Genomic DNA, 12,304 nt, shown 5'->3' with positions numbered 1-12,304 from the left:
GTTATTCTTGGACTGACTTGTTGGGTTTGCACAACAGGAAATATTTCGCTTTCGGAGAACAAGAAAAATAGGTTTATTTGTGTGACGCTTATTAATTTGTACAGTTATTCAGTGCCTGGTAAGTTAATGTCCAGGAGAAAATATTGTCATTAAAATGTTCTATTATTTTATGTTAACAATTACTCATTTATTTCAGCCCTTTGCATTCAGCATATTTCCATCAAAATAAATCTACGTTTCTATGAAAATTGAAGCTTTTGTTTTTTGCAGCTCACATAGACTTAAACCTTGTTTATTTGGCCCCTGTAAGCCTTTGAGTTTCACATGCTTGGTTTAGACTGTGTTCTGCAATAGTGAACAAATAGAATTATCTTCATGTACACATTGATCTTTAGTTAAAATGTTAGGGCCTGTTGTCTGAACTGATTTAAACATAAAAATCCATAGATTTTTAAAAAGTAAAGCTTATTCCAAAGTAGAACTCTTCCATCTTGTAAACAAGAAGGACCTAATTTCTTGCAAGGTTGGGCCCAGGATCAAGACCAAATATAAATGTCTAATTGGTAAATGGTTGAGCTAGAAATGTAGATTTTGGAGTCATAGATGAAAGAAATTATTAACACAAAAGAAATAAAATGAGAAAAACAAAATGGAATACAAAACGAAAATAATTTCAAAATGCCATATCAGTAGGGAAAACTAGTAATGGGAACTTTGCGGAGAGTGATTCCCATAGAATGGAGAGGGTGGTAGGTATATTTCATAAAAATTAAATGCAGATGGGAAGAGAGGCGTCAAATAAAGAAAATTCTGAAAGCTCTAAAGCTTTGCTATTAGGAGAGGTAGCAATGCATATTTTTAGTGTTCAAGCTGGGTACACATTTAAAATACATTTGGGGGAGGGGAATAAAGAGAATAAACTTAAGACAAGATATTTGAAATTTATGAAGAATGAGAAAATAACTTGAAATAAAAAGAAGAAATAAATTCTAATATTCTCTAGTTTCAGTTTCTGTTAAAAATGTAACTAGGAAAAAAGTAACTAATGAAAGATGAAGTATATAGAAAAAATAAGAGGAGCAGGCTCCTACAAAATCTATATATTTCATAGAGGTACAAGAAAAAAAATGACCATTTTTAATATGCATAAACTCTTAAAAAAATAAAATCCTGGTTTTCTTAAAACTGAGGACTCAGCATCTTTGAGTAATTCTTTTTAAAAAATATATATTTCATTGATTTTTTACAGAGAGGAAGGGAGAGGAGATAGAGAGCCAGAAACATCAATGAGAGAGAAACATCAATCAGCTGCCTCCTGCACACCTCTTACTGGGGATGTGGCTGCAACCAAGGTACATGTCCTTGGCCAGAATCGAACCTGGGACCCTTCAGTCCGCAGGCTGATGCTCTATCCAGTGAGCCAAACCGGCTAGGGCTGAGTAATTCTTATGTGTAATTTAAATCATTGTTGGACACCCTATTATAATAACTAAACACTTCAAAAAAAAACTGTTTTTCATAATCAAGGAAGTTTCAAATGTAAATACAATTTAATATCTGAAAACCATTGAAGAAAATGTGCTCGCTTTAAAAAATATTTAATTTTATTTTTGAAAAGCAAGTCACAGTTTGTCTCATTATCCTATGTGTATGTGTGTGTGTTTAAGAAAAAAATTTTAAATAGGGTGGAGGGAGTGAAGGACACTACAAAGAAACTCATTTGCTTAACTGAGCGCTCCTACCTGTTTCATTCCCACAAAAGCAAGAACAACTTGTCCTACAACAAGAGAACTCAAATACTAGCTAGAAGCAAAACAAAACAAAACCAATTGGCAAAAAACAACAACAAAAAACACACCCAGTCCTATACATAATGTTTTATTATGTTGTCAAAAATGGCTATTCTTGCCGAGGCCGGTTTGGCTCAGTGGATAGAGCGTCGGCCTGCGGACTGAAGGGTCCCAGGTTCGATTCCGGTCAAGGGCATGTTCCTGGGTTGCGGGCACATCCCCGGGGGGGGATGTGCAGGAGGCAGCTGATCGATGTTTCTCTCTCATCGATGTTTCTGGCTCTCTATCTCTCTCTCCCTACCTCTCTGTAAAAAATCAATAAAATATATTTTTAAAAAAATGGCTATTCTTGAAAATGTCCATTCTAATTAATCCCCAGAAAATAAAGATGAAACACTAGTGGTACCATCTAACAACTGCATTTATTCCAGAGGGAATTTGAAGTGGGCTTTAACAATTATGCAAACCAGGAGAAGTCCTAAAGTTTTCCAGGAAAGACCAATTTGCCTCTTCTTTTCCTATTGTCAATACCATAAATGAAGTTACCTCTACATCTCTTATCTTTCATTTTATGATTGAATTAACGTAACAGCATGTTGTAAAGAAGGGATAAGTGAATTCTTAGAAGCATCAATACCTAAATATGAATGCACTTGCCTCTCTACTTAGCCATGTGGTCAAGGTCAGTTTGCTTAGCTTTTCTTGACCTTAGTATCTTTACTATATAATTAAGCTTTGCACCACATTGTTCACTCTTCTACCCTTTCCAAGTCCAGAGATTATGAGATTAAAATGAATTTACATATGTAAAACAGAAAACTCTACCAAAATAGGGTTGTGGAGGGGAGGGGAGATGAACTCTATCCAATCAGGATCCCATGCTCATTGCCCACACCCGGCGGTGGCTCCACCGAGCACAAGTTGCAAAGTGTGTGACAGTACTGCCTCTGAGGTTGTCACCAGCTCTCAAACTCCGGATTCTATGAGGACAAATCTGACTCCAACCTTCTCCCTTTGGGAGCCAGATGACAGAATGCTTAGTCTGAATTCAGAGTGCTCTTCCAGGGTCGGACTGGGAGAGTCTGGATACAGTCTTCAAAGTGAGTGGATTCTAGAGATTTGTTTTCCAATGTTACTCACTGTGATATGACACCAAACACAATGCAGTCCCGTCAGGCCCTGGTAACATTTGACAGTTTTGTGGCACTTATCACACTTGGTTGGGCAGTTGCCTTCAACCCAATAATGGTGCATGACCTAGAACAGAACAAGAATGTGATGGTAAGAGGAGACGTCTACGAGCCATGAAAGACCGCCCTCAGGAAGCCAGCCCGGCCACACACTCACATCAGTGTTCTTCTTGGACTTCACGTAGGTCTTGATGCAGGAAGGAGGCGCTCTAGCCACGCAGCGCTCGTGCACTGTGTACTTACAAACTGCAAGGAAATATGGACACACATTCAGAGCTCATCCCGGCCCTGGCTGCCGTTTTACAGGGAAAGAATGACATTCACAGAATCTCATTTCATATCCACTGCTCCCTAATCAATCCAATCAGCCACATCCAGGAAAAGTCCAAGTCGACTGTTTTTACCATGGAATACAAAAGACCAATTAGCACAGGAAATATTATGCATGTGAAAACCCAAGACTCCTCTATCATGGCATAGCAGGAAATGCTTAATGAAATCAGAACTCCCTCAAATTTTTCACAATAACTTCCAGATGACAAAAAAAAAAAATATATTAAAGGCAAATTGATGACTGCCAAATGTCTTGGTGTCATTTGCTAGAAAAATTTATATTTATAAGCAAATATGCATCTATACACATAAAACATATCTACATATCTATGTAAATTGTGACATAAGACCAAGACATATATTTCTTTGACATTTCAAACTATTACATGGCTTGGTTATGAAAATAACTTAGGACTATATATAGATTTTTTTAAATAACAGAACAATTTAGAGTTCTAAATGTATTAATCTATGGAATAAAAATTAAATAGAAAACAACCATATAGCCCTCTTAACAAAACAAACAAAAACTAACCACTGCATAAAATTTAAATCCACATAATATTTATAAAGTAAAACTTTTCCATTTTATCCACATTTGCAACACTGAGGAAGAAAACACACGTTCTCTCTTTTTTTTTAGAGGGCTACTTGGTTGTCTTTTATTTAATTTTTATTCCATACATTTATTCCATACAACTAGTTGCACTAGGCAGGTTTGTCCATTTGTCTTCTATATGGACAATTATATGAAGAGTACTGCATTTACCACACTAATCACTTAAAATTTGTGAGCAAAAATTCTCACCTTAACATCTCTCACCTTATTTGAAAGTTATTGTGTTTCCCATGCTCCCATCAATGAAATCTACCATGTGAAATAATTTTCCTTACAAATACTAGAACTTTAAAACAAAGTACTTCCCCTGTACATGGAGAATGTTCTAGTGAAATGAGCCTTTCAAGTGGAACCACCATTTAGAAGCTGAAATCAACACCTGACAATTTCATGTAACTTAATAAAATCCTTAAACAAGAAAACACTTAAATGTGGCCCTGAAACATGTTTTTTAATGAGCTAACACATCAGAAAGTCAATTCTCAAATATACTACCAAAGAAACTACTTGCTAAAAATAATACCTGAAAATGACATATCGTATGAAAGCCAAGTAAGAGATTAGATTTAATATAAATACACAAAAACGGCATGTGTTTAATAAACTTGACAGTTCCATAACCGACAAGGGTGTAGATGGACAAATCACCTGACCAAGACAACTTCACACTTAGGTGAGGAGGACACAATATACTCTCTGTTTTAAAAGAGGCATCAGGGGAGGTAAAAGTTTCTCAGACATACATGGTGCAGATTTAAAAACTCTTAGGTGACTTATAAATTAATTTTAAAGTAAACTATTAGAAAATTCTATTGGGCATGACTCACTTAATAGAATACAATGAAAATTGCAAAAATAAATGTACTGAACTGAAAATAACACCCACAATCCACGAACTGGCAAGGCTTTGGGTTCCAATATACATTAATCACACAGAAATTTTCCTCACAATAAGCATTAAAAATAATGCACCTATGTTGTAGGATTAGTGTATATTTCTTGTGATTTCTTAATTTGAATGCAAAGTGAGTCAATTAATTTACCTGTTTTTTTTAAAGACCTGAAGGAGGCGACTCATGAGAAACTGATGTAAATAAGGTGGCTAACTTAGAAAGAAAGAAAAGGAAAGAAACAAAAAGAAGAGAAAAGGATACATCTGAAAGAGATATAAATAGGAGAAACTCTTGGAAATTTTTATAATAATCTCAGTAGAAATGGAAACAATGAATAAATTAAACTACAGTGGAAAGGAAATGGCTAATGAACTGGAAAATCTCCTTAGCTTTTTTCTAAAACTGAAGAAAGTTAAAAGGAGAGTGGCCTCCACATTCAGAAGTTACCACAGGGAAGTATAAATCATAGCACAGGCAGGGTCAGGATCGTTCCCTAGGTCTCCCTCTACACGGGGGCATTTCCATAAATCTCCACCTTTCCTGGCTGGAGGTGATGACATGCAGGCGGAACAGCATACTCACAGGAGCAGCAGAGGCCCTGCTTGCCCACCCCGATCAGCATGTTCAGGCAGAGGTTGCAGTAGGCAGGTTTGTTAAAGTGCTTGAGCCTCCACACATGCTGGCCATCATCTTTCACGTTCTGCACGGGACGTAAGAGAAACAGATTGCACTTAATGAAATAAACAGTGGAATATGCAACTGCCAATAACATTCGGAGCTGGACTGGAGCACTTGAAGACAATCTGTTATTTCATCCCTGACTTTCTCCAAGGTCGCCACAGAGTCTAGAAAACCACATGTGAGCTAGTGGAATGAGGCCCTGCTAACAAATCTCGGATGCTATAGCAACCCACACGTCTTTGTCTAATGTCAGCGGTTCAACAGCATGTCCCAAACTGTCATGATGACCTACCAAACAGAGGGACGTGTCTGCCTCGACTTTGAATGCCTTCTCCTTAGTACAATCCCATAAACAGATACATGCATAAGAAAAGAGAGATGCGTGAAAGCGCTTCACAGCTGACAGCCTGGAAAGAGAATGTTAACCCTTGCTTAGTAGTCGGAATAGGCAAATTTTATGTCGGTGGTTAGATCTTGTCAGAAGGCTGAAGGATGGGGTAAGGAAAAACACTTAAAGGTCAGTTATTTGTGCTAGTCTAAGGCTATTCTAAGGAATTCCCTATATGTTATAGTTTATATTAATATATTTTTGTATGTCTCCAAGAGTTAATTTTTTAAAACTAACCTTTTAAAGACCTAAATTACATAATCATGGCTTCCTCTTTTTTAAAATGAAATATGAATAATTGTAATCTCATAGGAAGGTAGTAAAATATTAAAACTGTATTACTGTATTTACTTACAATAATCACTATAGTTATGTGCCACAATAAAACCTTACATTTATATTAATTCACATTTTAGCAAAACAACTGCAATTATTATTTATTCTTCTAAGTAAAACACTATATAATATCATAATAGCCACTTCACTTAATAGGTATTTAATCACATCTGCATTGTTCAAGATTTAAGTAAAATGAAATGATGATACTTATGAATGTCCTGAACTCCTTATGAGAAGTTTACATGTACTAAGTATAGGTATTTAATCACATCTGCATTGTTCAAGATTAAAGTAAAATGAAATGATGATGCTTATGAGAAGTTTACATGTACTAAGTTATTACATATCATTACTTTTGTTAATATTACTTTCTCATTAATATCTAGTCTTTATGTATCACCCACCCAATTGTATCAAATTCCACTAATTTCAGATATCATGTATTGGTCTTATATCAAAACCTTTATAGGTCATAAATGGCCAAGTTGTAGCAAATGAATATTAAGATCTACATTAACCTAACAAATTTTTGAGCACTTACTATGTGCTGGGGCACATACTCTCTAACAGAGAGTGGATTAATATAAACCTGCCCAGACCATCTTGTTTCTCTTGATTAGAATATATTAATTATGTTTCCTAGCCACTTTTTTTATTTCCAGTGAAGAGATACACCACCAAATTTATTAAACCAGATTAGATCCATAATAATTAGTTCTTACATTAGAACCAGAAATGTCAAATTAGCATCAGAATATGAAACACTAGAGGAACTGCTTCCTGGGAGGTGGTGCTCCATGGGCCTCTGCAATGTCTGTACATTTTGTAAGCACAAGAACTGTCTTTTTTCCCCAGACTATCTTTTCAAAGGTGTTTGAGTAACAAACAACTTTAACCAATGGAGTTGTGTGTCACCTCCAGAGCAGAGGGTGGGTTAAAATAAAATTCAAAGCTCATCCATCTCAGCAAAGTTTAAGCAGGTTTATTTCCTGCACAATATAAACAACTTAGTTTCCCTAAGACGTGGTTCCCCGCTCTGATGGTCTGGTCTGCACAGGAATTACTTGGGCCGGACTCTACCACCCTTCTGAGATTCTTGGGTCCAGAGGCCTGGCTCAGGCATGAAGCTCCTGCTTGCTTCGCTGTGAGCTAAAACGTCCTAAGTCTCTGACCCAGGAGTTTCATGTCCTCTGTTAGCATCCAGAATGACACTGGCAAGCCTACTTGTTCACTTGTAAGGAGGCTAACATTTCAGAACCCTCCCAGTCCTTGACGATGCTGATTCACGGTTCCAACAAAGAAGACGCGAGCTCTCCACAAAAGCACTTATGCAGAAGGTGTCATGGAGGGGGCTTCAGAAAACATAAGTGTTTTCAATTTCTTCCGAAACATATGAAATAGGCTTTGTAGCAATTCCTGGACCCAGCTCTGGTTTGCTTGAGTCATAAGATTTCTAGTATGTTTATCATATGAACAGAATGCTTTATTCAACTTTGCTATATTTTTCAAACTGTTTATATTTTTAAATTTCTGTTCCTTCTAATAAGAATAAAACATCCTGATGTGAAAAGTTTAAGTATGAGGTTGTTAATTTTTCAAAAACATATTGATAAAGCTAATGGTTTAATGTTTAAAAAACATTTTAAGTGAAAAGAATAAAGGAAAAATCCAATTTTCATATGTAGCTGTTCTTATCATCCTCGTCTTTTTATTTTTAAATGATTGTCCATTACATGGGAATTAGCCTCATGCTGTTGAAGAGCACATATGGACTAAGTTAGCTGGCATTTTCCTTATCAAAAATAAACAAGTCTGAGCGTGGGTGTTCTGTCAATCAGAACACTTAGCCATGTTACAGGCTGCACGTGATGTGCAAATCCATTACCCAGACAGAAAATGCTTTACCAAAAAACAAATTAAATAGCTTTATAGCTCTTAGCCGGATATATTGCCAAAATATGCAAAAGATGAAATATGTATGTGACTTCAAGAGGAGAAATTGAAACTAGGAGCCAACTGCTTCTCAGCAGTGCAAATTACACTCCGACTCTCTGTAGTTTCATGTCTTGTCTTGTTTGTCTTATTAAGATTATAAACTTGTGGGGCGGGGGGGGAAGAATCTGTCCCTTGCTATATTCTATCAGCCAGTTGAGCATGTTCCTATTAGTACTTCTGTTGCAAATAAATATTTATTGTCATAGAAAGGAATTACTTTTGTAAGAAAGAAAGGGGGAGGAAATGTGGAAGGCTTGATGCCTGGCTTCCTCTGAAAATGCGGATAAGCCATTTCACCCTTCTTACCTTCCTCTCTACTAAAATGAAGGTACCCACTCTCCTCTCCCGGGCCTTGGCGTGGGCTTTCATTATCCAGTACCTGTGAAGGCAGTTTAGCTCCTCAGAAGCCCGGTGTTATATCAACAGCAAATATGATCAATGTTAATGGGCTGAGCTTTGTAACATTCTAATGTTTCAGCCAAAAGTTTTCGGAATGATGTCTGTAGGGTTACCATACTTTATTTCATAAAAGTCTTGTTCTTATAGAAATGCCTTTCTAATATTTATAAAATACTGTGCTTTATAAAGAAGCAGCTCAGTGATGTGGTTGTGACAGAGACATGCTCGATGAAAGGGAGACAAGTGCACAAGAAGCGCCAGCTCTTTTTCATCCCCTGGAAGTCAAACGGAGGTTTCAAAGGAAAAACGCCCTTTGGAACTTTTGAAATGTTTTTCATTATCAACAGTAATGTCTAAAGTTTTCGTCATTTTCCCTGAATGCATACATTCAAGATCACATATAGTGTTCAACTGTACCAGGACTATTATAAATAATACCAGGTTTTCAAAAGACCTCCAGGAGAAATTCCACCGATGTTCCCGCAGAAGTGCCCCTACTCCCACACCCAGCCAGGTACCACTTCAACTGACTGCAGGTATAACATAGAGAAGAGCTAATGTAGTAAATTAATTCCAACTCACTAAATAATAAGCGCTATTAAATTACCTCACTTTTCTAGAAATACGAAAGAAACTTCTGTTTCAGACTAAATGATAAGCTCTAGCAGGCCTGAAAAAGGGAATGCAGGGAAAGGTTTTAAAATCTGCCTGGAGTTGCAATCAGCTCCTTATCTCCAGATCACACTCCCTGAAGACGGGCTCAGACCCTGCCATTCTTGGGGTTCCAATGCGAACTCAACAGTGAGAACACCACTGTCATTCTCCTTGAATGACCTAATCTGGACTCTCAAGAACTGTTGGATTTATCCAGTTTCACAGCTTTCTAGACTGAGCCATGTAGGAACAAAACAACTCAAATTAAATTTTACCAAATAAAGCAGGGGTTCTCAACCTTCTGGCCCTTTAAATACAGTTCCTTATGTTGTGACCCAACCATAAAATTATTTTTGTTGCTACTTCATAACTGTAATGTTGCTACTGTTATGAATCGTAATGTAAATATCTGATATGCAGGATGGTCTTAGGCGACCCCTGTGAAAGGGTCGTTCGACCTCCAAAGGGGTCGCGACCCACAGGTTGAGAACCGCTGAAATAGTGTGGAAGGTTAGTTCTCTGAACACAGCTTAATCTATGACTACACCATCTCTTCCTCTCCATTGTACTCAAAACTTTTCTCAGGGATCTCACTTCATCAGCAATCAGGAGGCAAACCAAAGGATTCCTTTTACTTTATTGAGTCAGGCCAAGAAAAAAAGTGTCCTAAAGCAGTCCAATCAATGGCAAAGTATTAACTACCTATAGGGATTAAAGAGCAGGATTCTCTGAGCACATATAGAAAATTCATATATATATGTATATGTATATATATATGTGTATGTGTATATATATGTGTGTGTATATGTATATGTATGTGTGTATATATATATGTGTGTGTATTGTATGTATATTCCAACTCTCTATCCCACTCCCTTCCTCTCTGTAAATAAACCAATAAAATATATTAACAAAAAAAAAAGAACTCAAGGTAGCTGTGTTACAAGCAAAGCTCCAATTTAAATGTGTATTTCTACTTATATAATAATATAAATTTAGGAATTTTCCTTGAAAAATCTAGTAAAGATCTAAGATTGCAGATTTCAGGAATTTATGCATTATTAATTATCTTGTTTTTCCAGGAAAAGGAATGTCTGTACTGAAAGAATATTAGAAGGAAAGGGATGTCCTTGACTAACTTCTTTGTATGTCCACAAAGAATGACAGGCAGGCAGACAAAAAAAAAATGACCTAGTTAATAACAGAGCCAGGGTGGAGAACGATCCGATGATGTTCACTATTTCTGTGCACTTTCTTCATTAGTTCTCAGGGCTTGCTGGGGTTTTCTAATTGAGATAAATAAAAAGTACTAGATTTCTTTCTCCTAAGTGACTAAAAACAAAATTTAAAATCTTTATGTTTGCAGACTGGTACAACCATTATGGAAAACAGTGTAGAGTTTCCTCCAAAAAATTAAAAATGGAACTGCCATTTGACTCAGTGATCCCACTCCTAGGAATATATTCTAAGATGCCCGAAACACCAAGCAGAAAGACTGTATGTACCCCTGTGTTCATAGCAGTGTAATTTACAATAGCTAAGCTCTGGAAACAGCCCAAGTGCCCATCAGTAGATGAGTTGATAAAAAAGCTGTGGTACATTTACACTATGGAATAGTATGCAGCTTTAAAAAACGAGCTCTTATACTTTGAGACAACATGAAGGGACCTGGAGAGTTTTATGCTAAGTGTAATGAGCCAGTCAGAGAAAGACAAGTATCACATGATCTCACTCATATGTGGAATTTAATGAACAAAATAAACTGACAAACAAAATAGAACCAGAGCCATAGAAGCATGAGACAGACTGACGATTCTCAGAGGGAAAGTGGGTGGTAGAGTGGAAAGAGATTAACCAAATAACTTATATGCCTATATGCATAACCCATGGACACAGACAGTAATGCAATGAAGACCTGGGGAGGGGATGGGAGGAAGGAGGAGAGGGATGGGGGAAAGACGGGCATTTATAATACTTTCAACAACAAAGATAAATTTTTAAAATTTAAAAGAAAATCTTTATGTTTGTAACATGACAGATTAATGATAGAATAAATCAAGGGTTAGCAGACTATGGCCCTTGGGTCAAAACTAGCCATCAACCTGTTTTTGAAAGTAGTTCACTAAACCAGTCATGCTGTTTCATTTATGGAGTGTCTGTGCTTGCTTTTGCTCTGAACTGTACAGTTGAGTAGACGCAACCTATGTCCCGCAAAGCCTAAATTATGAACTAACTCCCCCTTTATAACATTTGCCAAACACTGGAGCAGAGTTTCTTACAAAATACTGTGTTGTTGTTTTTTTCATTAATTCAAAATTGAGATATTTTTGAACAAGACATACTAGAGAAAGAATAAGTCTCAGGTATAAATTTTTTAATGTCAGCAAAATCACATATGCCATGCAAACTCTCTATTTTCCATCAGATCTAAGAGACTGTACCATTTTATATGGAATATCCTAAAGTTTGAGAAACTTCTTCTAAGAGAAAAGAAATGACTCTTACTCTCAATCATTTGATATAGGCATGTTCTGACAAACTACATGTTTGGCACAGCTATGATTTAAAATAGAGTAGCTTTTAAAATTCGGTTAATGGAGAAAAATAAATGACAAAAAACATCACAGCTGCTCTGCCGTATATTAGAAGTGAGGATTGCTCTCCCAGGGCAATATTCTCGTCTGTGTAATTTGGCTAGGACACCACAGTCACTTTCAAATACACTGTGGGACTTCACATGCAATGTCAATTAGAATCTACTCCCTGAACTCATAATTGACAACAGACACGGGTATATAGGGCAACATAACAAGACTGGCCCCACACTAAATGGCTGAGTTCAACGCAAAGCTTCTAGAGTTCCAATTTGATAAGCAAAAGTGTGCAGGGGCGGGGGAGGAAGAGGGATGGCCTAGAGGGAAATGACACCATGAATCAAATTCTCTACAGGTAATAACATAACACATTAACTGCCTGCAGAAAAGGAAATAAATCTCAATTACAAACAAAAAAAAAAGCCCTCC

General features: G+C 36.7%; 1 protein-coding gene across 4 annotated transcripts in view; it reads right to left on the bottom strand.

Annotated features, from left to right (window-relative positions):
- Positions 1 to 12,304, bottom strand: part of DGKB (diacylglycerol kinase beta) — a 533,513-nt gene that overhangs the window by 375,105 nt on the left and 146,104 nt on the right. For all 4 annotated transcript variants that reach the window (XM_015558205.1, XM_015558206.1, XM_006779053.2 and 1 more), the window contains 3 exons: positions 5,408 to 5,525; positions 3,138 to 3,226; positions 2,931 to 3,047 (listed from right to left, as the gene is read on the bottom strand). In XM_015558205.1, the coding sequence (XP_015413691.1) occupies positions 2,931 to 3,047; positions 3,138 to 3,226; positions 5,408 to 5,525 (324 nt within the window). The remainder of the gene's footprint in view (positions 1 to 2,930; positions 3,048 to 3,137; positions 3,227 to 5,407; positions 5,526 to 12,304) is intronic.

This window comes from Myotis davidii, unplaced genomic scaffold, assembly GCF_000327345.1.
Source record: "Myotis davidii unplaced genomic scaffold, ASM32734v1 scaffold168, whole genome shotgun sequence".
In the NCBI taxonomy this organism is placed as follows: domain Eukaryota; kingdom Metazoa; phylum Chordata; class Mammalia; order Chiroptera; family Vespertilionidae; genus Myotis; species Myotis davidii.
Note: the sequence above shows the minus strand (reverse complement) of the source record. Positions and strands in the feature narration are given on the sequence as shown.